Source organism: Acomys russatus, chromosome 17 (genome assembly GCF_903995435.1).
Source record: "Acomys russatus chromosome 17, mAcoRus1.1, whole genome shotgun sequence".
In the NCBI taxonomy this organism is placed as follows: Eukaryota; Metazoa; Chordata; class Mammalia; order Rodentia; family Muridae; genus Acomys; species Acomys russatus.
The window spans coordinates 57,457,144-57,483,757 of record NC_067153.1 but is presented as its reverse complement, the minus strand read 5'-3'; the positions used below and the strand labels follow the sequence as shown (position 1 = coordinate 57,483,757).

General features: G+C 39.7%; 1 protein-coding gene across 1 annotated transcript in view; it reads left to right on the top strand.

Moving 5' to 3' along the window:
• Window positions 1-26,614, top strand: part of Nell2 (neural EGFL like 2) — a 295,382-nt gene that overhangs the window by 103,827 nt on the left and 164,941 nt on the right. The window contains exons 11-12 of the mRNA XM_051160259.1: window positions 22,524-22,615; window positions 25,846-25,948. Of these exons, the coding sequence (XP_051016216.1) occupies window positions 22,524-22,615; window positions 25,846-25,948 (195 nt within the window). The remainder of the gene's footprint in view (window positions 1-22,523; window positions 22,616-25,845; window positions 25,949-26,614) is intronic.

Here is a 26,614-nt window from a genome sequence, read left to right as displayed (position 1 = left end):
TACTGATAGGATGATTCTTAACTATTAATTGATTACTTTGAATAGTATATGCAAGAATTTGTGAGTTGGAAAAGAACTAGATGTTGGTTCTGTTAACATAGCTAACTTTTTAGCCCCTCATGCAGTTTCCTAACTGTAGTGGCCCCATGAGCGCTATATATTTATGAGAACTCTAGAATAGTCCCTGTCTTCCAAACTGCCTGCAAATCAGGATGGTGGTAAAAATTCTTTTCAGAAAAGGTCAAGTGGAAGGCTTAGGTAGATTATCAGAGCTCAAAAATATTTTCTAATTATGAAAATTAAAGGTATACTTTAAATTTTGGTGAACTTTTTATTTCAGATTTAAAAGAATTAAGGCAGATTTGCTTGAAAGGTGAAGTAATCGTGCTTTTATAGCACATGCAGCTTTGAGATTATTGATTGAAAGGCAGGCAGGGTGAGAGGAACTCTTGGCCTTTTACACATGTAGATATTTAATCTTATCATCAACTCTGCTTTTGGGTTTTGTGGATATTCGCTCTTGAAAATCAAGATGAAATATGGTCATCGTTGGTTAGGATGAAGAACTAATTTTAGTGACTGTTTTAAGGAAGGGGATGAAGTGTGCCGCGTATTTTGAATGAAATGTGGGCAAAATGTAGTTATGCCAGAGACTTAGATGCATCCAGCACCTGAGCCTCTCCCTTGAGACCACAAGGATCTTCGTCTAAAACACAAAGAATAAGATATAATTGAATGGAAGAAATCTAAATTGGTCTACAGATGCCTTTAAAGGGGAAATGATTCGTCTAAAACCCCAAACAACGTCTCTTAATGTCTGCCATTTTTCCTTTGCTCTCTCATCAACTCTGTAATTATATTTTAGCTCCTATTATCCTGATCCTATCGCTTTATGACCCCAATTTTCTGGCTGGCCCTGTCTGACCCACCCAGAAGCCTACTTAAGCATTCAATGAATTCTTTATGAAATTCAGTTGTAATTTAATCTTCTCTGTGAGGGTCATTTGGGAGCTTTGTTCTGCTCTCTGGCTTTTTGACTGGGAGGCAGTTGGCAAACACTGACCCTCATTTTGTCACCTCTGTCAGTAGAATCTTAGGGAGAGTCCACACACTCTTCTAAATATTGGCTACCCATTGTGTTCGCTCTACTCATCTTGTGATATTGGATCTTTTAGAAATGTATGGTTCCAATTAGTGACTGGGCAACCGTGTTTCTAACCTCTCCTCGGCATCTTTGCACTTAAAATGCTTTCATGATTCCCCTCAAGCTTTCTCACCTAGATTATGTGTGTTATGCCCAAGCCTGCTTGTGTTGACCAAGTTCAAGATGGCTTGTGGATTGCTCTGTTCATCACTGCTGTCTTTAGCTCTTATGTTACCCAGGAAGGAGACATCTGGGAACGGAATGTGCATGTTTTATTGGGGAGCAGTGGTCACCCTAATCTTGCTGCTTTTGTAGCAGTGCAAATTTCTGATTATTTTGTCTTCTGTTAGTAGTTCAGCCTGCTGCTGTTGCTGCTGCTGCTGCTGCTGCTGCTACTACTACTACTGCCTTCTGTTAGTAGTGCAGCCTGGGAACACATTCTATTCCATAGAATCAACTGATTTCCCCTCTGCTCCATTGGGTTTGTGTTAAGCAGTGTGTTTACGTGAAAGCACACACACTTATGGCATCCATGACATTTCTCGTTTCCTATTTGTGAATCTTCAGTATTAATGTATCAGGTCTCACTAAAATAGCTCCTTTTCTGTCAAGCTCTTACAACCTTTCATCCTAACATGTATTTTTTTAAAAATTACTCTTCCTACCTATCAGTTCTGCCAGGTAATTGTGGGTTTCCCTGAATATCACCTGCTGTGGGGGATGCAAATAAATATAGGCTTTTTCTTACGTGATCTTTAGCAGTAAGCATGTGTTAACTGTCCTGTATTTTGCAAATGGTAAAAAGGGAAGCGTACCCATTGGGTACCTTTGTACTGTGGCTTATCGTTTTGTTTTCCTTCCAGCTGCCTGGCTTTTATGATTACCTGACGTCTTTTCATCTTTGTAGTGATAATCATATTGCTTAAAAATACTTCCCATTGGATTTTTTTTTTTTTTTTTTTTTTGCGTCATCTGTGCACAGGTTTTAGAGTGTGCCACAGCAGTGCTTCGTATACACTGGCTACTTCCCACTCTGCCTTTGCCCTTCTGCATGACTCACTGGGAAACTGGCTTCACCTCTCCTCTTGTCGCCTCAGTGTTCTCAGTAGTCACCTTCCACTCACTGCTCAGATGGAGCCTTTGGCTCACTTGTATTAGTTAAATATAATGTTGTTATCTTGGCAATACTGCCCCAGATCACATCAACTCTTTTGGACTCTCCCTCCCAAGGAGGTGACAGGATAGGTTCTTTCACAAGAGATAGAATCTGTACAGACATATGTGAGTGACAGCTCATCAGCTCTGTGCAGATTTCTGATACATGCTACCTATGACCAAGCTGAGAGAAGCCAGAGGAAATAAAAATGGCAAAAATATTTTAAAATAGACTCAGGAAAAAATATCAGCATGTTGACAACAGTGATGTCCCCTCTTCTCTGTGTGAGCATTCTTCTGGAAAGGAGTGGCAGTGCTGGGAGAAGAAACAATGCTGAGGAATTTGGAGTATGTCTAATGAAAAACTTTTGAAGGCGCTGACATTGCACTATTTGTCTTCCCACCTGCGAGGCAGTTCCTGCTATACAGAATTCCCTAGGGAAATTTCTTTTGCAGCTTGCCTTCAGCTAAACCTGTTGAGAGACTGAACTGAAGGGACAGGCAGCTTCAAGAGGGTCATTACCTGCCAGTCTTTGATTCAAATCCTTGTCTGTGGTCATGAAATGATGAGGCAATCCTTTGGAGTCATCTTTTTGTTGAAGGGACTGATTTAATCACACAAGGGCAATGTGGATGAGCAATATTAACTTAATGCTCGGATCTCTGTCTCCAGAGACCATTCTGCCTTTTACAGTCTGTGAATTATTTAAGACCATGTGCACATTTTTCCATAAGACAGTTTCTGTGAAACTGGGGGCCATCTTAATTTTTCTACTTTGGTCTCTTCCTCTCTCTTTCCTTGTCTTTAATATTCCCTCTTTGGCATTTGACTTTATAGTGTGAATACTTGATTTGGAAAGCTAACCGTATTTCTCCCTGTGTTCTTTGGGTAAATGGGTAGATATTTTTAGAGCTTTCATACTAGCCACCTTGAAGAATTTAGGCGGTGGGAATCAAAGCTGCCTGACTCTTTCCAGTCCTGCTCAGCAAGCATGGTATGTACTATTTAATGATGGTCCCATGGAAGCTAAGGATTTCTCAGCACTTGGCCTTTTTGTGGTCCCCTTTAAGGCAGAGTGTAGGCGTAAGAGTGGTTAAAAAATAAAATTCAAAACAAAGACAAAAAGTCTTGACGCTTAGTTATTTATATTTGATTCTTGGTATGAACAATAGTTAGCATTTTACAGAAGTCACAATGAGGTTTGAAGATGAGCAGGGTATTGACCTTTTCATAATCACGTCCCCACAAGTTTTAAGCAGTAAGTACTCTTGTTCACTCTAGGCACTTCTCTGCCAAAGACATTTAACACTTACTCATGTCGCTTTTTCAAGTCTGGCAGCTGACGACGTTCCCTCACTTCCTGACTGCCACCAAAGCAAAGCCCCTGACAGCCAACCATCTCCTCTCTGTTTCTGGGTTTGACTGTTATACATTCCATGTGTTGGTTCAAATGAGAATGACCTCCATAGGTCTATAACTGTGAACAATTGGTCCTTAGTTGGTATGGAACTGTTTGGGAAGGATTGGTAGGCATGGCCTTGTTGGAGGAGTTGTGTCACAAGGAATGGGCTTTGAGTTCTCCAAGACAAGCCCTGTGCCCATTGTTCTGTCTGCTTATAATTTGAGATGTGGCCTCTCAGCTGTTCCTTCTCCCATGTTTTGTTCTGCTGCCATGGATTCTAACTCTCTGGGATCATACAGCCAAGCAAATGCTTTCTTTTGTAAGTTTCTTGATCATGGTGTTTCATCACAGCAATAAAAAAAATGGTGTTCCACTTGAGAGTGGGATTGCACACTAGTTCTCTTTCTAGATCTAGCTCATTTCATGCTGAGTAATGTTCTCTAGATTTATCCATAGTGTCTCAAAGGTGTTTCCATTCTTTTGAACCTTAGACAATGCTTCTATTGTGTGCCTATGTACTTATGTGTTTCAGTGTATGGTCACATTTTCTTCATGTAGTCATCTATTGATGGACTGGGCATTTCCATATATTGGCTATTAGAAATGGAAGCAAAAAGCTCTTCTTAGGATGACATGATGATGTCCTGTAGTATATGGCCGTGAGGTCACTGTTCACATGTTCTAATACTTGATATAATGACTATATCTCCTTCGTCATATGGCCATGGAGTCACTGTTCACATGTTCTGATAAAGATAATGATTGCATCTCTCTTGTTATATGGTCATAGGGTTACTGAGCCACAGGTTATTACAACTGCTTGTATGTTTTGAAGAAACTTTTATGTTGAAATGTTTGTATAGATGTTTGTGATGATAGCACTAACATGGTCTCTCTTCTCAATAAATGTACAGTTAGTGAGAGACACGAGGTTACCATAGAGGGTCCTGGGTTCCAGATACCAGATACACAGAAAGTGTTGTTCATGTGTAAAGCAGAGGAAAATCTGTCAGAATCAGGGCAAGCTTCTGAAAAGAGTCATATCAGGATGAATTAGACATTTATTTTTCTCTGTAAAATTTTACATGACTAGGACTGCTAGCTACCATCACTCAGGTGTCATTCATCTTGTTAAAATGAAGTTAGTCACATGTTTGTTTTATCCAAGCTTCTAACATTTTTTTTTTCATTTAATGGGACACAATAACATTAAGCCTAAGCATAAAATTTATAGCTTCATGGGTACCTCAAAAATAAGGGGTGTCATGTTAATAACTTAACGGTGCACTGAAGGCCTTGAAAAATGAAAACAAACAGTAAATAGGCAGGAAGAGATATCAAATCAGGCCTGGGATTAATGAAATAGAAATGGAAAGAATGCAAAGAATCAACAAATCAAAGAATTGGTTTTCTGAAAGGATCAATAGGTTTACAAATCTTTAGCTAGTGTTACCCCAAGAGGGAGAATCAACATTGATAAAATTAGAGATGAAAGACACGAGATTACAATAAACACAAAGGAAATTCAAGAGAATCATAAAGATGTATATATTATATATTATATATATATATTATGCTGGAAGATCTCAATAGATTAGTATATATCATTAATTTAAACAGAACACCATTATCTAATAAGATAAAAATAGTTAATAAAATATAACTAAGAAATGCTCAGGGCCAGGTGGAGCCAACCTAGATTTCTACTAGATTTTCAAAGATCTGACACCATTACACTTCGATCTATTTCTCAAAATAGAAGAGACATTTCTAAGTTATTTTCATGAACTCCATATTACCTTCATACCAAAACCAGAAGGAGAAGAAGATGAAGGTGAAGGCAAAGGTGAAGATGAAGAAGGAGAAGGAGAAGGAGAAGGAGAAGTTGTTGTTGTTGTTGTTGTTGTTGTTGTTGTAGGCTAATATTATTTTAAGAGTGTAAACACAAAATCTCCCAATAAAATACTTAACCAAATTCAAGAACACATCAAAAAGATTATCCAAAATGATCAAATCAGCTCAATCACAGAAATGCAGAGAGGATTCAACATACAAAACAAACAAACAAACAAACAAACAAACAAGATCAAACCAACCAAAAACCAAAACTAACAATTCACCACATAAAAAGATTAAAGGATAAAAATCCTGCCTATCTCATTTGATGTTAAAAGAAAAAAGAGAAAAGAGAAAAGAAAGAAAGAAGGAAAGAAAGAAAGAAAGAAAGACAGAAAGAAAGAAAGACAGACAGACAGAAAAGCCTTCGACTTTCTGTTCATCGTGCTGCTTGACGTGAAGCTAGAACAACGAGACAATTAAAGGACAGAAAGAGAATATATATATAAGAAAAGATGAAGTAAAAAGATCATGTTTGCAAATGACATTATTTTATGCCTGAATGGCCTTAAAACTCCACTGGGAAACTTCTACTGCTGATAAATACATTCAGCAAAATACAAAATAGCGGGATACAAAATTTACACAGAAAATTCAGAAGCCTTCCTACTCACAAACAAACATATATAGAATGATATTAGAGAAAGAATTCTATTAACAGTAGTCTCAAATATATATATATATATATGTGGAATTAAATATAATTAAGGAATTATTAAATGTACAGTGAAATATTCAAGACTCTGAGGAAAGAAATTAAAGATATTAAAAGATTAAAGACATCCCATGTTCGTGGATTAGTACAATTAACATTGTGAAAATGGCTGTCCTATCAATCTAGAGATTAATGAAATCTCCATCAAATGAATTTTTAAAAATCATAAAATTCAACAACAACAACAAAAAACAACAAAATCCCAGGAAACCCAAACAATCTTGAACAATAAAAACACTAATAACAACAAAAATAAACAAATAAAAAACTTCTATAGGTGTCACTACCTCAGATTTTAAGTTATAGTACAGAACTATAGTAATAAAATCAGCATGGTACTGACATGAAAACAGATACATTGATCAATGGAATAAGTTTGAGGACCTACATATAAGAAGCCAACAATGCGCATTTGAGAAAAGACACCATTCTTAAAAATTGATGCTGATCAAAATAGATAGTTACCTATAGAAGAATGAAATTAGATCTGTATCTCTCATTTGCACAAAATTCAACTCCAAATGCATCAAGGACCCTAATTCCTTGAATCCAGTAAAGGAAAACTTAAGGGATATGGCTACATTTTTTAGGTACAGAGAAAGACTTTCTGAACAGGACCCTAGTAGTAAATTCATTACAACGCAAGTTGACAAAAGAACCACATGAAACCAAAGAGTTTCTGTACTGCAAAAGACACCATCATCTGAGTGAAGAGGCAGCCTATAAAATCTTAAAAAGATCTTTACCAGGGACCTATCTGACAGTGGGCCAGTATCTAGTATTAAAAAACTAATCATCAGGAAAATGCAAATCAATTTTAAAGTGGATGTAGAACTAAACAGTTCTCAAATGATGAAATACAAACTGTTAAGAAATAATTTTAAATGTTTGTCAACCTTGACCATCAAGGAAGTGTAAATTAAAACCACTTTGAGATTACTTCTTACTCTACTCAGAGTGCCACAGACTATTGGCATCTCCCCACAACCTGACAGTATTGTTGAAGATATCACTTCTTCAAGTCATAGAACATTGAGGAATATAGCTGCTCCTGCTCTGGAAGCCTCATCCATACTATCTAGCTGTATGTGATATGAATGCTGCCACAAGAGAAAATAAACATCGGTCTTTTTGTCTGTTTGCTCTATAAATTATAATTTGCATGGCAAGATACACCCACTGGTACAGTTGTGGCACAAGAGTCCTGGGAGCAACCAGTTACTTTCAGATAGGATTTAAATTCTGGTCTGCAATATAGAACCCATAGCTAATAGGTATTCAGGGCCAAGAACGTGTAGCTGTACAAATCCTAGGAAGAATCCAGTTATTCTTCTCAATGGACATGATGTTAATCTGAGTCCTTCTTATTGTGCCCACATATTGGTGCGTCTATCAAACATAATTACAGAAGTTTCTTTTTTATAACAGACAGTCAGTAACACAGAGACCCACAACTGGTCAAGAATCCAAGAGGAATTGACAGTAGAGTGCTCTGCCCAAATAGGACAGCTACATCCAGTCAGCTCTTCCCAGGTCTCAGTGGTCACTGGGAAAGAAGAGGTGGGGAGACTATAGAATCCAGACAGTGGATGACGCCAAGGAAATACAGAGTGTACCAGACACAGTAGGGCAGTTGCAAATATGGACTCAGAGAAATTGTGGCAGCATCCAGGAGACATGTGCAAGCTGAGGCAGAAAGGGAGGAGGAAGGACTCCAGGATCCGTGGAGGAAGAAGGTAGAGAGGAGTCTCACCTGTAGCTGAGGAGCTATTGGCCATCGATAGGTGCTGGGATAGGAGGAATTACTGTTCTTTAAGGATGTGGCTCCTGGTAAGTCCAGCAAGCTACAGAGGAAGGTCACATGCCGAACAGTGTATATAGGCAGCACTAATGGTACTTGATGAATTAAAAAAAAAGAGGCCTCAAGGTTGGGTGATTATGAAATGGTAGGATATGAAAGTAGATGAAGGGTAGTGGTGAATATTTTCAAGATACAATGTATAAAATTCTCAAAAATTGATAAACATATATTTTAAATTATTCTATATAAAGACCCCTGGATTTTATGAATGAAGTCAGTAAATTGTAAAATGGACAAACAAAAATCCCAAACTTTTATACACTAGTTAGAAACTTTTTGAGAAAAATAATTAAATACATCTTATTTTATTTATAATAGCTACCCAAACCAAAATATATAAGCTTTATTTAACTAAGGGAATGAATGGATTCTGTATGAAAGTTATGCAACACTGATGAAAGAAACTAAGGACACAAAAGGCACAGAAAAGCTTCCTGTCTTTGGGTGTTGGAAGAATTACTGCTGTTAAAATATTCATGATGCCCTGAACTACTTCTACAGTTAATGCAGTCTTCATCAAAATACCATTGGCATTCACCATAGAGCCAACAGTTCTAAAAGTCATACAGAAGCAACAAGAAAACAATCCTATAATGTTGGGGAAATGGGAAAGACAGACGATCAAGTGTCATCTTGAAATAAAATTATATCATGATATAATATTGGATGCAAGTGTCATCTTGAAATAAAATTATATCATGATATAATATTGGATGCAATGCTTATGCACTAACAAAGGCTATAGTAATTAAGGAAGCTGGTGGAAAATGAAATATATATATATATAATATTATATATTATTATATTATATAATATATAATCAGAATATAGGCTAGGTCCTATAAAGAACTTCATGCATATGGTGGTTTGAATAAGCATGATCCCCATAGGCCCATATATTTGAATGCTTAGTCACCAGGGAGTGGAACCTATAAAAGGTTTAGGAGATGTGGCCTTGTTGGAGGAAGTGTGTCACTTGGGGTGAACATTGAGGTTTCAAAAGCCCAAGCCAGGGCAGTTCCCTCCCCACACACCATTCTCTGCCCACGGATCACGATATAGCTCTCAGCTACTGCCCCAGTGCCTGCCTGCATGGCTCCGTGCTCCCTGCCATGATGGTCATGACGTAAACCTCTGAAACATCAACCAAGTCCCCAAGTAAATGCCTTTTTTGTGTAAGAGTGCCCTTGGTCATGATGTCTCTTTACAACAATAGAACATGGACTAAGACAACACATCTGTAGAGACTCATTCCTCACAAAGGTGCCAAATGTAGGAAAGAAAGAACAGCTTCTTCAACAATCACTCTGGAGAGACCGCAGAACATCAGAACTACAGCCCCGTGACGGTCAATCCTGACTGACAACGTGGCAGAATTCAGAGTCACTTCAGAGACCAGACTCTGAGAATTCCTCCTGTGGTAGGAGGAGCCATAAATGTGGGGGCCATAATCCCATGAGCTGGGGGCCCAGACTGAAAAAGCATGTAAAACAGTTGAGAAGATCCCTGCATGCATCTCTCTGCTTCCTGGCTGCACAGAAACTGTGATCATTTTCCTCACACTCCCTCCTTCCGCACCATGCTGGACCACACTAACCCCCTCCCCCCCCCCGCTTAAGTTTCTGTAGTTAGACATGTTTTCCCAGCAAAGAGACAAGGGACTAATTTCACCCTCATCTCTCACCTTATGAGGCACTCACATTAAAGTAGATTAAAGACCTAGATGTAAGATCAGAAACTATGAAACTGCTAAAAGAAAATACTCATAACACCTTATTGGCATAAACATTGACTTGCTTTCCTTTTTTTTTTTTTTTTTTTTTTGGCATGCTACGACTTCAAAGCAAAGACAACAAAATCAAAGGCAGACAAGTGATATCAAACCTAGACTTTTCACACAGCTAAGGGAACAGCAGAGTGAAGAGAGAACCTGCATAATGGGAGAAGATATTTGCAGTGAGAGTCATCTGATGAAGGAGTAATCCTAGAATCCACAAAAAAATTTAAAAAGTAGCAAATATGGAAAAAAATCTAAAATTATGTTATCATCTGAATAGAAAACTTTCAAAAATTAAATATGTATGCCCAATGAGTATATGACAAAAAGATTATCATCATAACCATCATGGAGCTATAAATAAAAACACAGTGAGAGTACTCTTGTTCCAGTCAGAATGATTGCTAGCATAAAACCAATCAGTGTGTAGCTAATGCCAACACAGATGTGGAGAAAGAGGAACTCTTACACACGTTAGAGGGGCTAAATTAACACCGCCTTTGTGGATAACAGTGTGGACACTTCCTAAATGAAAATTAACTGCATTAGCTGTCAGTTCTGTCTCTGACTGTCCATCTAGAGCAGTGGTTCTCAACCCTCCTAATGCTCTGACCCTTTTAAACATGCTCATGATGTGGTGAGCACGTCCCCCAGCCATACAGTTATTTCGTTGTTACTTCATAGGTGTAATTTTGATAAATGTTATGAGTCATAATGTAAATATCTGATATGCGGGATATCTCAAATATGACCCTAAAAGGGGTCGCGACCTGCAGATTGAAAACCACTGATCTAGAGGCAGTGTAGCCTGCATATCAATGGGGTGGCGCATCGCTGTATATTGCAGGACTAGCAGTAACAATGATTGAAATACCGTATCATCACAGGTGTCCATCGACAAGAGGATAGAGAAAGAAAATGTGGCATATATACACAGTGGAATATTAGATTTTCACAAAATACAATAGAATACTGTCATTTTTGGACAACATGTATGCATATTGTTGGGTAAAATAAGCTAGGGAAAGCCAAATCCCACATTCTTTGTCTCCTGGGTGGAAGCTTAAAAAAGTGTATTTCAAAGTAGAGGAGGATGTGCTAGTAATTACTAGATGCAAAGAAGAGAGTAGGGATGAGCAGGGAATTTGGGAAAGAGTTCCCAGAGCACAGCGGGGCAGGAGCTGTCCTACTGCAGAGTGGTGACTGTCCTGCACAACAGCCTGCATGAATAATGATATGACTATGCTTATTGTCGGTTCAGCACACTGGATCCACGAACTGAAATATCATGATATGTAGTGTTCTGTAAAAAGAACAATAAAAAATTAAAAACACAGAAAAGAAAATATTCTGGCAGGTTGTGATGGCGCACGCTGGTAGGATTTGCTGAAGGAGGTGGAGGCAGGAGGATCATGATTTTGAGGCCAGCCTGGGTTACACATTAAAAAAAGAAGAAGAAGAAAGAAAATATTCTGTATTAAAACAGTGTAGATATGTTTGTATTTACAATTAAGATGTTGATGACACATTTATAATTGTCTGTTATTCCCAGTTTAACTATTTCTAATCAATAGAGAGAAATATTTCAGATAGTGTAGGCTATAAAGGTCCCTCTGAGTATCTATGTGGTTACCATTGTTCAATTCTTAATGCTTTTTCCCCTCATCTAAATCATGTTTTCTCTAGATAATAAAGACTAGTCTTTCAGCATTGCTGTGCTTTAACAGCTTGAAAAAGGAACCCAAGTCCTGTCTTCAAGGGTCCTTTTAACTGGTCTAGCGTGTTTCTGGGAAGTAGAGAGTTTAAATATTCTTCATATTTAAATATGCATCAGTGGGTTAAGCTCATTGGTAATAAATGCTTCCCAGCTTGCACAGGTTTCTTGGATGGATGTTTGTCAGGATACAACAGATGCACAGCATGTTATGATCTTCTGGTCCTTGGATCAGGCATGCTCCCTCACAGATCAACAACACACTAACTCTGCCTGTGCTCTTTTCAAATACTCTTCCTCTGCGAAGCACTTGAAGGGCTCTGCCCAGGCTCTGGGTTGTATGTCGGTGTTCTTAGATGTGCGAGCCCATCATTTTATGCGCTCTGCTTAGGCCCCTTCACAACAGGGAGGGTGACTTCCCACTCTCCACTAGGCAGGAGGTTTTCTACAATTTTTCCTTGTTCCAGACTTTGCCCCATTGCTCACATCTTTTTGAACTGGTGTGCTTCTCCTGTGTTTTCTTTTGTTGCTTTCTGTTTGTCTTCGAACTTGACCATCACAAATTTGCTTTTCAACTCGTTGTGCCGGGGGTCCCTTCTCCACATGGCCTTCCCACTAAACCCAATTAATGCTGCCCAGATCCAGGTAGGCGTGGTGTTGTCCACTGTAGCACAGGTAATCTACCAGGGCCGTACACTGGAGAAAACTGACTTCCTCTGCTTTCTAGCAGCTATCAACTGCCTGTAGGTTTTCAACCAGGAGTGTGAGCCATCTCCTGCTCCTTTGTTCTGGAACATTAACTGGCTTGATCTTGTTCTGGTAACCACAGCTGTTGACACTTCATGAGTGCAACCCCCTGTCACGTGCAGAGGACACTTACACGGTAGTCCTTGCCAGCCCCCAGTTCTGACAGTCTTCTGCCTCCTCCCTCCCTGAGCCACGAGGGGAGGACATGTCCCAAATGTGGATAAACACCTAACAGTAACTTACTCTGTGTTTCGATCATTTGTGTTTGTCTTTTTTTATACCTCCATCCAATGGAAAAAGAAGCGTCCCTGATGAGGGCTGCATGCTGGACTAAGTAGGTATGAGGGTAAACGTTTAGAGGACAGCTGGACGCTGCATCAGCAGAACGAAATGATTGTACTAACTTCTTGCCTAGGGCCTAAGACTTCCATATTCACAGGTTCTTGGTCAGGGTTATATACCATGAATGAACTCTTTCCTGTTGAGTGGACCTTAAATCGAGTCTGACAGCTATTGGTTACCTCTCACAATATATTCATGTTGTGGCATTATGCACCTCTCAGGAAACTGTACCCTAAAATGTCCTCCTCATAGAGGGGTTTTTCCAACGCTGGTCCTGTTCATGTTTTGCCTGCTCAGAGTCTTTTCATGTGATTTCCTGAGGTACTGATGTGTGTAGCTTATAGTGACGGGCATCATGCTTTACAATTTACAAAGGGCTCGTGTCCAGTCACCTTATTGTAACATCAGAACAACACATAACTAAAAGGTGTCAGTGTTTAGGGACACATTTGACAATGTTAACTCAAAGGCTAGATGTTCACATTTTGACAGAATCTACTAGATTTTCAGTGCTATGAGAATGTATACATACATGCTGTCAGATGGTTTCCAGTCTTCACTGTGAAATATTTGACAATGTGCAAACTTCCCCCTTTACAGTGTGTATTCTGCTTCACTTGTCAATGAGCTGTGAACCCTCATGGGTATTGGTGTTCTATTACCCTATCAGATGTAGGTATTGACACAAATGCTATATTGTCTTCAACTTCAGGGCCTTACCACCATTCCTTAGAATGTTTTTTCATATTCTCTGGGGACTCAAGGAATTCTTTAAATTATTGCTTCCTTAAAAATTCTTTTCTATGGAATGTAGACTAGGGTCAAAGATCAAAATAGGATGCTGGAGAGATGGCTCAATGGTTCATAGCACGGGATGCTCTTGCAGAGGGTCTGGGTTTGTTTCCCAGCAGCCATGAGGCAACTCACAGCTGCCTGTAACTCTGGTTCCAGGGTCCAATACCTTCTTCTGGTCTCTGTGGGCACCAAGCACTCAAGTAGCACACAGATGTGCACACAGGCAAAATACTCACACAAATTAAAAAGAAAAGAGTAGAATAGTAATGCTTGTTAAATAAAATCAATTTCAGAGTGTATTTTAGGTTGTAACTTAAAAAAAATTACATTAATTATTAGTCAATTAGTTAATGTTGTGCATGCGTGTAGATACAGTGTGTACATGCTTACTAAGGGAGACGGCATATTTGTGTTGGTCAGAGGACAACTGTGACAGTCAGTTCTTTCCTCTTGCATGTCAGTCTGAAGATGGAAGTCAAGCCATTAGCCTTAATGGCCAGCAATTTTCCCACATCAGCCATCTAGCCAGCCCATTGGTTTTCATTTGAGTGGGCAAAACTAAGCTATAACCAAAAGCACTGAAACCCTCTTGCTCACAGCTGACTTATAGCCTTTCTTTGTTTCTTTTAAACACCCAGACTGTTCTCCCAGGGTGTAGACTTCATCACCCTAAAACTGATGTGGACACAGTATTCAGAACTGTTCTTCATGTTCTATTCTGGAATTTATTTTTGTTCTCCTCTACCCCTGGATTCTTATTTCAGGATATGTTCTCTTTTTGGAAGAATAGGCTACCAACCTAGATTGAGGGCCCCCTCAGAGGATCATCCTTCAGTCTTGTAGAAGTCTGGGGGAAGTGCTATGCTCAGGTGAGAAAGGGGAGTTGAGCATCGCCTCTTAGGGTCTTTCTCCCTAAACTCTAATATTAGTTTTGCAAACAACTAAATTCCCAAACAATTAATGAGGTTTAGTTAAAGGAAGCAGTCATGTATAATTAATGAATCTGTGAATTATTTAAGCACCCTGGAACTCTGTTCCTTCTCAACAGTGTTGGCTCATAATAACTGGCGTTACTGAGGGAAAAGGGAAGAAACATTTTGTCATAGAGTTGTCCAAGTAGAGACATTACTTGAGTATGTTGCCTTTTATGACTCATGTCAATAGCTCGTTCCCATAATACAAACAAACAAACAGGCCTCTGCTGTAGATACTGTGATCATTTTGTAGGAAGGGTCTGTGAGACCCAGTCTCTAGAACATTTATGATTAAGATTCAAACTTCAAACCATGAGACTGAAGGAGAAAATGAGGAGGTTTAGAAAAATCTAGTTTACTTATTTTCATCAAACAGGAAGCTGAACCAGCATTAAATAAAAAAATAAATAGAACCAAGCTTGAGGTTTTATTTTGCAGGATAGTGCTGGGCGCTGAAGAAATTGAATGATAAATGAGACACTCCTCTCCTCATGTAGGAATGCATTTTTAAAAGTGTGAAACCAAATAGAGAGAGGGCCTTTGTGTTTAGTGCTGTGATTGGGATTGAAGCATTATAAAGGGCCCAAAGAGATTAGCTCCTGGCAGCTAGGGGATTGGCCTTTTACTACAAATAAACTCAGATTACAAAGCAGGTGGGCTGTGCAAGTGCATGCACAGCTGAGCTGTCTTTTCACATGACAGAAGCATTTGTGAATGTCTGTTAAATATGTCTGCCCTGGCATGGCGTTGTTGTACGTTCTTTTTTCAAAACTTGTAATAAAAAACAATTATGCATAATAGCAGTTAGTGAGATATTTTCTCCTTCAGCCAACTGCATTTGTATGTCACCAATAAATAAATGTTCCTGTATCACCATAAAGTAACTGTCAGTGTTCTTGATATCTTTAAGAAGTCTCCCAATACTAACACAGATTTCAAAATCTTTATATGAAATGATACTTCTTTAGGCAGTTTAATCAATCCAAAGACTATTGACTGTTGGTACTTTCCAAAGGGATTTTAAGGTAACAATAAGTACCGTATCTCTCTTAAGTAGATTTTACCAGTTTTCCTTTTTGCTCTTTTTTGGTGTTTTTGCTCTTTTTTGGTGTCACTATTTTTCTTTTATTAATTATTTTTGAGATTACAATATAATTACTTCATTTCTTTCTTCCCTTTCCTTCAACAAAACCCTCCCATGCACTCTTCCCTTAAGTTCATGGCCTCTCCTGTCATTAATTCTTGTTACACAAATGAATGAATATATATAATATATATTCCTAAGTATAACCTGTTCAGTCCGTATAATGATACTTGTATGTATGTTTTCAGGGCTGACCATTAGGTATTAGATAAACAGTCAATGTGCTGTTCCCAGAGGAAGACGATATCTCCCGCTCTCAGCACTCCTTCTTGTCTGTAGCTCTCTGTGTAGGGTTGAGGCCTAGTGCACTTTCCCTATGCGCTTTGACATGCTGCTGTCCTTGTTCAGCTCATGTTTGGGGAGTCATGCTGCTGAGACCTTCTGGGTATAGTTTCTGCCATTAGTAGGCGACTCAGCCTCAGAGACAACGCCCTGATCTGTCTCTTACCATCTTTCCTCCCTCTCTTCTGCACTGTTCTCTGGGTTTAGGGTGTAGGAATCCTTTGTAGATGGTACTACAACTTTGCGTTTTGATTGGTTGTGGTTTTCCGTAATGATCTCTTTCTGTTGCAAAGAAATGAGGGGTGAGGACTACAGTTACCTGTGGATGTGAGGACAGGTGTATAGATTGCACTTAAAGATTATGCTGCTTCCGTAAGTGGCGGTTATAGGCTGTGCTCTAAACTCCGTGACTTTAGGAGCACTTTGTAGTTGGCTAGGCTTCCAGCACCAGGCATCGTTTCCTTGTTGTAGAGCTTAAGTCCAATTATAGAGCTGTTGGTTAACTTTTAATTATGCTAGGTCACTCTAAAGGTGTTGGGAGGTTGAAATAGATACACGTAGTTTCAGTCTCCTGGTTGTAAAGAAAAACTTGAACTATGGATTCAGCGAGCAGACTTTGGAAGGAAGCATGACTTATCCTTTTGATGATAAATTCTAAAATATTTCAGTTGGATTTGAATTTTTTCTAGGCCAGATTGTTGAAGTTAATTTGAAATTCATTGGAGGAAATTATAGTCCGCAGCTCTGCCGTAAAGACCAGTAAATCAGGATTTTATTGTGCAATTTAGAATTTCACAGTTTCAGTGGTCTCTTTCGCTTATCTGTTTCTCAATCTGTGGTTATAAATCATTTTCCACTTTTTAACAACTGATGGCTGGCCCTTTTGCAGCACTTTTGTCTCTAGTCTTCCTTGTTGCTATTTGCATTGTTATAATGGGTGGGAGTAAAAGTAATTAACATGAATTATTTTTGCAGATCCCGTCATAATTATGGTACGAGTAACTGTAATATATGATGTTTAATACAGCTTTGGTAAAATGTTGCTAGTTAGCTCTGGACAGGCTGTGCATGTGAAATCTTGGGTGACATAACGTCCCACTTCGTGATTCTAATGGCACTCCTCAGACTTACATGAATAGCAGAGACACTGACTATGGTGGTCAAGTCATAGAAAACATGCCATTGACAAAGCCATAGTGCTGTGGCCTATTCTGAATTCAGAGGGGACTAATTACTTCATACACAAAGTGGAATGCCTGAATGAATACACATTTCCTCTTAAGTAATTCAAATATTAAGATATATGGAGTTTCACTTCTTCATGTAGTAAGCTATATACAATACAATGGTTCAGCGTGGACTTTTTAATGAGTCCTAATTGTGATATTGAGCTTTCAACTCTTAAATGATTTGAAGCTTAGGAATCCAGAATTCAGTTGCAAGGAAGTTAATGTTGTGTATGCACACAGGCACATTTACAGATATATACTGAAATTAGGAAAGAAATTATGCCTTTCTCACTATAGACCCATGGGTGCAATTAAATTAAAATGGTGCTCATTTTCCCAGTCATAGTTCTTGGCTGTTTAGCTGAGGAAGTGTGTTTGTGTACTGGTCGTTCACTGGGCAATGGCAAATGCTCTTCAGGTCTGGGAGTCTGGAGTTGTCTTACACTGTGGTATCCACAGGGATTACCTCTGTCTCTGAGACTTTGGTACTTGCATGGTAAGGACTCCATTAAAAATGAGACATAGAATTAATCCACTTCCCATACTCTGTTAGAAAACTTGATCTTCTAAGGGCTCAGTTTCCACATTTTACCCTCTGGATATCCACCCAAAATTTCCCTTATGGTAGAACCACACTAGAGAAAATGAAAGTCTGTGTTCTGTCTTAGAAACTTGTTTGCTAGGCATTTTGCTGTCTCCTGGTCTTCCTTGGGCCTGTGCTTGTGTGGTGACCTCAGCAAGGTCCAGTAAGCAACCCTTTTGAGCTCCTTGCCCCCAGCTCCATTGTCTCTTCTACTCTGAATTCTAGGTAGGACCCTAGCTTCTGTGGTTGACACCATCCAGGTCTCCTTTGCAGCTGGCTTTTGTCTAGGTATTCCCAGCGTGTGGCCCTAGGAAAGAACTGGGAGGCCAAAGTGAAAGAACTGGCTCTGTTGCCTTACTGCCTCTTTCTCTGAACTAGGATGATCAAGGTCATGGTCACGGTCACGGTCACAGTCAGGATCACGGTCACAGTCATGGCCAGAGCCCTGGGTCATGGGTCACAGGTCATGGGTCATCTCCTAGGCCTCTAGCCTTTGAACATATCTTGATCTGCCCTAGCACAACCTTCTTCTTCTCCTCCTCCTGGTTAGACACAGGCTGCTGCTGATCTGCTGTGGTCCAGAGTCTGGCTGCTTGAACAGCCCTTCAGTGTAACCATCTGTCACTGCTCCCAAACCGATCGTCCTGTCTAGCTTGTTTGTTTAGTATTTATGAAGTCTTTCATTATAGAATTCCAGTTCAACTTCTATTGAAATGAGTTATGTCTGAGGCTGTCTGCCTACTCAGCAGTGAGCACAGGGATCATGTGTCACTCACACTTGAGGACTGATATCTTCAGAGCACCAGGCAAGTGAAAGGAGCTCAGGGCACATTCTTACAAGTCATGGATGGCTGTTCTATGTCTCTAACCTCTCCTTGAGAAATTCCAGTTGCTCTGACGGAGTTTTCAGGAAGCCTTGTAGCTTCTCAGAGTCCTTTTACATTTTTCTTTTACAAAACACAGGAAAAACATTACCCATTGGCATCGTGGATATCCCACATAAATATTAGCATATTGAAGATTACAGTAACTGAGCAAAGTCCAAACAAGAAAAAACTCACTTTGCCTTCTCTTCACGCTAAATTCAGCATCCCTGCTAATGGCATAAAAGGGGTGGAGCGTGTGCTCGGTTGCTTTGTGGTCCTACTCAGCAGAGCTCCAGTTGGTGCCCTATTGTCCCATAAGTTGCCTGTTTGTGTCCTTTGAATTAAGACTTTTGAGCAGAAGGTCCATCTGTTCTGAATAACTATTAAATTAACACAAGGATCTGCATGAGGACAACTTGCCCTTGTGTTTTTACCCTGTTTTCTTTCCCCGTGTTCAAGCAAAGCCCACAAAGTCAGGCTTTTTTCTTCCACCCACCCTTGGAACTGAAGAGCTGCAGCCACCAAGTCCTACTAGTACACTTAGAAACCTTTGAGTTCAGGTGCTGAGGAGAAGTTAGAAAAGCTCATTTTTCATTCTCATAAAATATAGTATGTATTCTGTGTAAATAAATGCACAGTAGGTCATATTCCGGTATATTTACAGGATTTACTAAGAAAAGGAGCACACTTTCAGCTACACAGTGAAGAAATATTTAGCAATCAGTTGGGTTTATTAAGTAAACACATATGCTATTTTAGTTCATAATGTGATACAAAGTGCATAACTGACATATCAGCAGTTTCATCTTAAATATTCATGAGTGAATAACTTTTAGCCAGCCTGTAATATAATTTATATAATTAAATTGCATTATTTTCCAGTAGCTCCAAAAAAAATTATAAGCAATGTTCTAGTAGAGGTGTTTACATAGTTAAGTTTGTTTATACAGCTGATTAGGGGATTTAGCTGAAGAATGGCTTTTTAAACTGTATATGGTTCCCATTATATAGATGTATACCATTTAATAAGCAGCTAATTTTTATTTTTATTTTTTAAATTTTTTATTATTAATTTATTCGTTACATCTCAATGGTTATCCCATCCCTTGTGTCCTCCCATTCTTTCCTCCCTCCCCTTTTCCCCTTATTCCCCTCCCCTATGACTGTTCCTGAGGGGGATTACCTCCCCCTGTATATGCTCATAGGGTATCAAGTCTCTTCTAGGTAACCTGCTGTCCTTCCTCTGAGTGCCAACAGGTCTCTCCCTCCAGGGGACAGGGTCAAATGTGAGGCACCAGAGTACATGAGAAAGTCATATCCCACTCTCCACTCAAGTGTGGAGACTGTTCTGACCATTGGCTAGATCTGGTATATACTCACTTATATCTGCATACTAGCCTAAGGGGCATGTCCCACGAAAGCCTTCACTTACCAGGAAACTGGGACAGAGGGGAGGACATCCTATTGGGACTCTAGATGAGAGAAGCATGGGAGAATGGCAAAGTAGAAGGATCCAGAGGGTCCTAGAAACCTACAAGTAGAACATTATGATAGGCAGATTTGGGCCCAGGGGTCCCGCTCAAACTAAGGCACCAGCCAAGGACAATACAGGTGGTAAACTTTAAACCCCTACTCAGATCTAGCAGCTAATTTTTATTAGATCAAAGTTATGTTACAAACTTTGGCATTAATATACAATAATATTAGTACAAATATGTTTGATTTCTATGTTACCAATTGCTATTGACAGTTTAAATTTTGAACATGAAATAAAATATAAATTCCAAAGAGTAAAATATTTTTGATTTTATATATATATATATATGTGTGTGTGTGTGTGTGTGTGTGTGTGTGTGTGTGTGTGTGTGTGTGTGTGTGTGTGTATAAAAAAAGAAAGGTATATGTTGACACTGTGAGTTCTATATGGCTCAAATAAAAGGTTGAACTTACTAAAAGTGAGGAACAAGAGTCTGTTTGCGTCAGACAGTCATCTTCCAGCGGTTCCCAAACCAACTATCTTGGGTGTGGATTTGTATGTTATGGGGAATTTCAGCATCTATGATAAGTGCTTTCAAAGCAAACAATGCAAACCTGCATAGCAAAAGTCAGTTTCAAGTTCAAGGCCTGAAGCCAGCTAAGGACCCTAAGATTAGGCTGCTCTCCTGTGAAGGGAGCACAGGTTCTACTTAGAAACAGGACAACGTGGACTGCCTGAGCTGATCCTTGTAAAACAAGAGAAGCTTCTGTTAGTTCAGTTGTACGTGCTTTGCAAGTTTCGTAAAGGAATGATTGGAGTTCTAAGTACCTTAACCAATTACTACACATTTCCACGTTTCTGAGTTATGTTTAATTTTTTTCTGTCATTGAGATGGAAGCAATGTACATCCATATTAATTCATTTCAATGTTTTAAATGACATGTCTCAACTCATGAATATTCATCTAAAGTATATAAACTAAAAAACATAAAGCTTACATGTGTATGCTGTAATTAAAGGGGTTCCTAATTTGCCTTAAATTTCTATAGTATATTAAAATGCTCCAAGCATTTGCTGCCACCTAAGTGCCCTTGTAGGGGTCTTCGAAGAGTAGTTTTCATCAGCCAATCAGAAGTATGTAGCAGGGAAGCTTTGTTGTCTTCTCCCTGCCCCACGTTATTGAGAATAGAGTTTTTCTCATATGATGCAGCCTGATTGCGTTTCCCCCTCATCTTGACCTCCACTCACCTCCAGATCTATCCCCCTTCTGTTTCTTATTAGAAAACAAACAGGCTGCTAAAGAATAATAACATAATATATATAATAAAATAGAACAAAAACTAATATATTAGAACATGACAAAACAAACAAACAGAAGAAAAAGGGCAGAAGAAACAGATATACACACAGAGATCCACTCTTTCCTATTCTCAAGAATTCCATAAAAACTCTATCCTGAATGCTATAATACATATGCAAAGGATCTTTAGGGTAAAAAGAAAGAAAAATATAAATAAATAAAATAAAAATTAGATTAAAAAATTTTAAAGTCTTTACACATTATGAGACAGGGAACCTCCAAAGATGGAGTTGAGTTCATTTTCTGCTGGCCGTGTACTGCTGGGTGTGTGTGCAGCCCCTACTTAAGAGTAGTTGGTTTCCCTATGCAAGTTGTTATCAGCAGGAGATAGCTTCTTGGTTAGGGACAGGGACACGTGTCACTGCTCCTTTAAGCTCTAGGACGCCATGTGGTACAGACCCCTTCCAGGCCCCATGCGTGCTTCTTCAGACTTTGTGAGATCAGCAGCATGCAGTTCTTTTGATTTAGATGGCCTCATTTCCATGGTGTCCTCCATCCCCTCCGGCTCTGCTATTCTGTCTCTTCTCCTACAAGGTGCCTTGTGCCATAAGGGGAGGCATTGGACAGAGACATGCACTTTAGTGTTCTGAGGTCTGGCTGTGGGTCTCTGTATTTGTTCCCAGCTGCTGCAGAAGGAGGCTTTTCTGATGATGGCTGTGCTCGGCACTGATCTGCTTCTCTGGATGCCATCTGTCTTGTTTTGTTTTGTTTTAAATTTTGTTCATGTTCTGGGATTCATGAAGACATTTTCATGTAAATATATAATGTTTTTAAGCATATGAGACCTAAAAATCCTCAGAGTCCAAAGGTCCCTTTCAGAGCTGTCATCTGAGAATAACTCATTAACCCTTCTGTGCCTCATTTCGCTCACTCGGCCTAATTTTCATGGTGCTAATTAAGGTTTATATGTACATATGTACCCTACAGTAGACTGAATATACGGTTTCAGTCATACAAATGACTTTTAATAAAGGAAGTAAAATAGTATGGGAATGGTCTGCACATGTCTGAACCATGTTTCCTAACAAGACTTCGCTGTGTGTCTCTTTCATTTTAAAGCCACTTGCCAGTTCCAAGGCCGGAGTTACTTTGAGGGAGAAAGGAACACGGTCTACTCTTCTTCTGGAATGTGTGTCTTGTATGAATGCAAGGTAAGGGCTCTCAGGGCCTCCCAGAATCCCCTTGAAATGCATGTCCTGTATGAATGAAAGGTAAGGGCTCTCAGGGCCTCCCAGAATCCCCTTGAAATGCATGTCCTGTATGAATGAAAGGTAAGGGCTCTCAGGGCCTCCTAGAATTCTCCAGATTATGTGAACACTGAATGTTTCTTCAAAAACTTTCCCCTAATAATACTCTTTTCAAATCCTTTCAAATCACTGAGGAAAGAAAAGGACAGACTATCAGTTATAGTTCAAATATGAAAAGTTTTCTATTATCTTTTAAAGCATGCAAGCTAGTTGTAAAATAACTTTGCAACAAATTAAAAAGGTTCCTTGGTCAAATCAGTTTTGTGAAACTGAAAAGTTTCTGATTCCGATCAACTCCTTGCTTGCTGCTGTGAGGAAAGAGAAGGGAGGACATATGCCCTTGTTGTGTCTCATGATTTGGACTCTGGGAAGAAATATCACTCAGTTAATTGGAAAGTAAAACATGAAATGATCTAATAAACACTAACTGCTGCACAGAGATGATATTGATATTGATTTTAAATGGATTCCTGAGCAAATACTGTAGACCGTTGCCATCCTGTGCAAGTCAGCTTGTAATACAGCAAGACAAGTGCACAGGGCAGCACCACAGCCTGCAAAGGGGGTGTGAAGAGCCACTGGAGATAGGGCTGGCTTTCTGGGTACAAGGTCAAAGAGCAGAGCCCAGGAAAACACTGCATCAGTCAAAATGCTTTTTCCATTTGAACTTTAAATTTCCCTTTGAATGCCCCCTTGTGAATGGATTTGACAATCTAGACATCACACATAATATTAAAGTTAAAAACAACTGATTTAATCTGATAATTTCAATAAACTACTAGCTATAGAATTATTAAGAGCCGGAGGAAGGAAAATCCTGAGGGTTTTTCCAGGATGCACGAAACCTCAAAGAGGGCCTGTTTCATGCACACCCATCTGAAAATGTGTGAGGGCAAGCCAGCCAGAGATGCTAAGAGGCAGACCTGTGGCAGGAGGGAAAGGGCTGTGGAGTTGGTCTTTATCGTGTACTCAGGATGCTTCTCTTGTGTAAATTCTGATTTCCTGTAATGCGAGTCATATCTTAAAGATAAGAGAATCAGGCATAAGAATGTGCCCATGAGCCATGAGCTTCTGTCTCCAGCCTGGACCTCTCATCAGAGTCTCCAACCCAGTGCTGTTTCCAGTGGGGTGACTCCCACACTGGAGATTGCAAGATTGGGGTGTGAGTTGGTCATCGCAAAATAAGAAAGGGGAATTAGGGAAAATCCAGTTTGAAGCAGATAGACACCTTCCAGTTGGTCTCAAAAAGTGACCTCTAATTCCAATTCTCAAATAGACACTGTTCATTTAAACCACCTATGGCGTCTGATGTCTCTTCCTCAGTATTTGTGGGTTTGATAACATGGATGACACATGTATTTGCAAGGCCATTGGCTTACTCGATGCTAAATGTACTATGTGATAATTTCATTTTTAGTGAGCTCAGTTAGAGGTCTGAATACAGACAACACTGCAAGTGTTGTGTATATACTAGGTGAGTGGTACCCTTTGTTTTTACACGCAAGAAAGTATCTCCTCTGCTCTCATTCCTGTGCTGTCCAACAGGAACGTGAACCACAAAGATGATTTGTCAGGTTCAATTTTTGGTATTTTAGTCCATTTATCTGAAACATCATTTCAATATGAAATTTGTTTTAAAATAATTAATGGAATACATCTCCTACTCTCTTGTCATACTTGGAGCAATATCTTCCAAGTCTCATGTACAACAGTGTTCAGGACCACATGTAGCTGGTGGCTGTGGATCAAGCAGCACAGCCCATTGATTTATTCTGGTTTTGTGGTTCTTGACTAAATCTGTGGCTCCAGACCCCTTAGCTCCCATATTCAGGACTTTAGGTAACTAACAGATTTCTCATGGTTCTGTCCTCTGGACTATCAATTCTAGTTGTGGACTTGAAAATACGCACTGGGGAGTTGCAGCTTTAGTATGTGCCTAGAACAATGCCATAGTTTTGGACACAAGAGCACCAGAGCGGAAATGAGTGTTGAGTCAAGGAAGGCTCGTGCTTGAGAACAACTCTATACACGTCTGCGGCCGCTTTCTCGGCGAGAGTGTATGTTTTGCATATGTAAGCCAGGAAAAGCAATTACTGAAATGTGTATTTCCTCATGAAAGCAATTCTCAGCATTGGCATAAAGAACCCAAGCCTGTGACCTGAGGCTTGTTTTGTCACTGCTATACCAGTGGCATACAGAACATTGTCAGACTGTTTGTTGAGGACCAGAGACAGCAGTGCAGAAGGAGCCAAGTGTGTGCTCTGGGCCACGGCTACTCCATTTGCTCAAAACATGGATTCTACTTTGCTGTCTGCCGAGAGGACTTCCTTTATTTGATTGCTAGTGCACAGTGGTGACGATGATGTTACACACATTTCTCCACTCAAGGGTTCAACTGAGTGCCAGAAGAATATCCTTAAACCCTGGCCTACAGGACACACATCTGACCCTCATTTTCCTAGTAGTTTTCAGCAAGAACGTTGGTATTCTTTATCAAAATTACCTGGAGGCCAGTCAGTGTTTCCTTCCCTCCCTCCCTTCTTCCCTCCCTGCCTCCCTCTCTCTCTCCCTCTTCTCCACTTCTCTCTCATGATCTCTCTCCTTCCTTCCCTCCCTCTGTCTCTCTCTTATCTCTCTCTGTCACACACACACACACACACAGAGAAACACACACACCTACTTCATTGTATAGCCCTCACTGGATCTTGCTGTGTAGACCAGGCTGATCTTGACCTCACAGAATTCTGCATCCCTAGGCCTCCCAAATAACAGATGCCCAGTGAAACTCCTTATAACAGAACATTGAAACAACCTCATACAACATTCCCAGGTTCATTTGCTGGTGTGCTGTGGGTTTACTGAATTCAGAGTGTCCTCTTCCTGTGATCCTAGCTCTGTCTTTGCTATGCTTGTCACTGTGTTTACCAATCTGGTGGGAAATTGCACACATTTCCAGGGTTACTGAGGTGTCTGGATGTTGCTGGCATGGCTACAGTATGTTGAGCTCTGACTTTCCAAATGGGGTTGAGTGCCATGTAGTGTTGATCCAATGGCCAGGACAGAGCGTTCTGAGTATAAGCCCCAGCAAGTCCTAATTACAAAACTGCAGGCATCTCTATTCTGTTGTCCCACAGGATCAGACTATGAAGCTTGTTGAGAATGTTGGCTGCCCACCTTTGGATTGTCCCGAGTCTCATCAGATTGCCTTGTCGCACAGCTGCTGCAAAGTTTGCAAAGGTAAGACTTGGGTAATGTAATATCACTCCATGCAAATGACACAAAGAGAGTCCGAAAGACATATGTCGCACAATTAAACTTAGGTGTGGAAGTTAAGAATTACCAAAGGCGTAGAAAATAGCATAGTGGTTAGAGTTAGCAGGGCCTAGAAAAGCAGACACAGAGGTAGAGCTGTATGGGAGGAATGGCTTCTAATGTTCTGCGCCTCAGTAAGATATGTGTAGTTGAAAATTAATTGAGTATTTCAAATTCCCAAATGGAAAGAGCTTCGAGTATTCCCAATACAAAGAAACGGAATATGTCTGATGTGACAGATATTACCAATTACCCTACTCAAACCATTATATATTATATGCATCTATTGAAATGTCACAAGTCATCCCATAATATGCACAATTACTAGATGCCAATTAAAAACAAAATCATATTACAAGATTTATGGACAAGAGTTATTGTGGGAGGATAATATAACTGATATGCATGAGGAAATTTGGTAAATTATTTTCAAAGACTGATAACATTTCCCTGAATTTGCTACACAGTAGAGAGCCCTGGCTTTTTGTTGAATTATAACCAAGGTGCTCCCCAGGCATTTTTGTTGTGTCTTTACCGTCTTTGGGTTTGGCCTCCAAGTCCTGGTTCTGAGTTGGCCTATGGCTGCTGGAG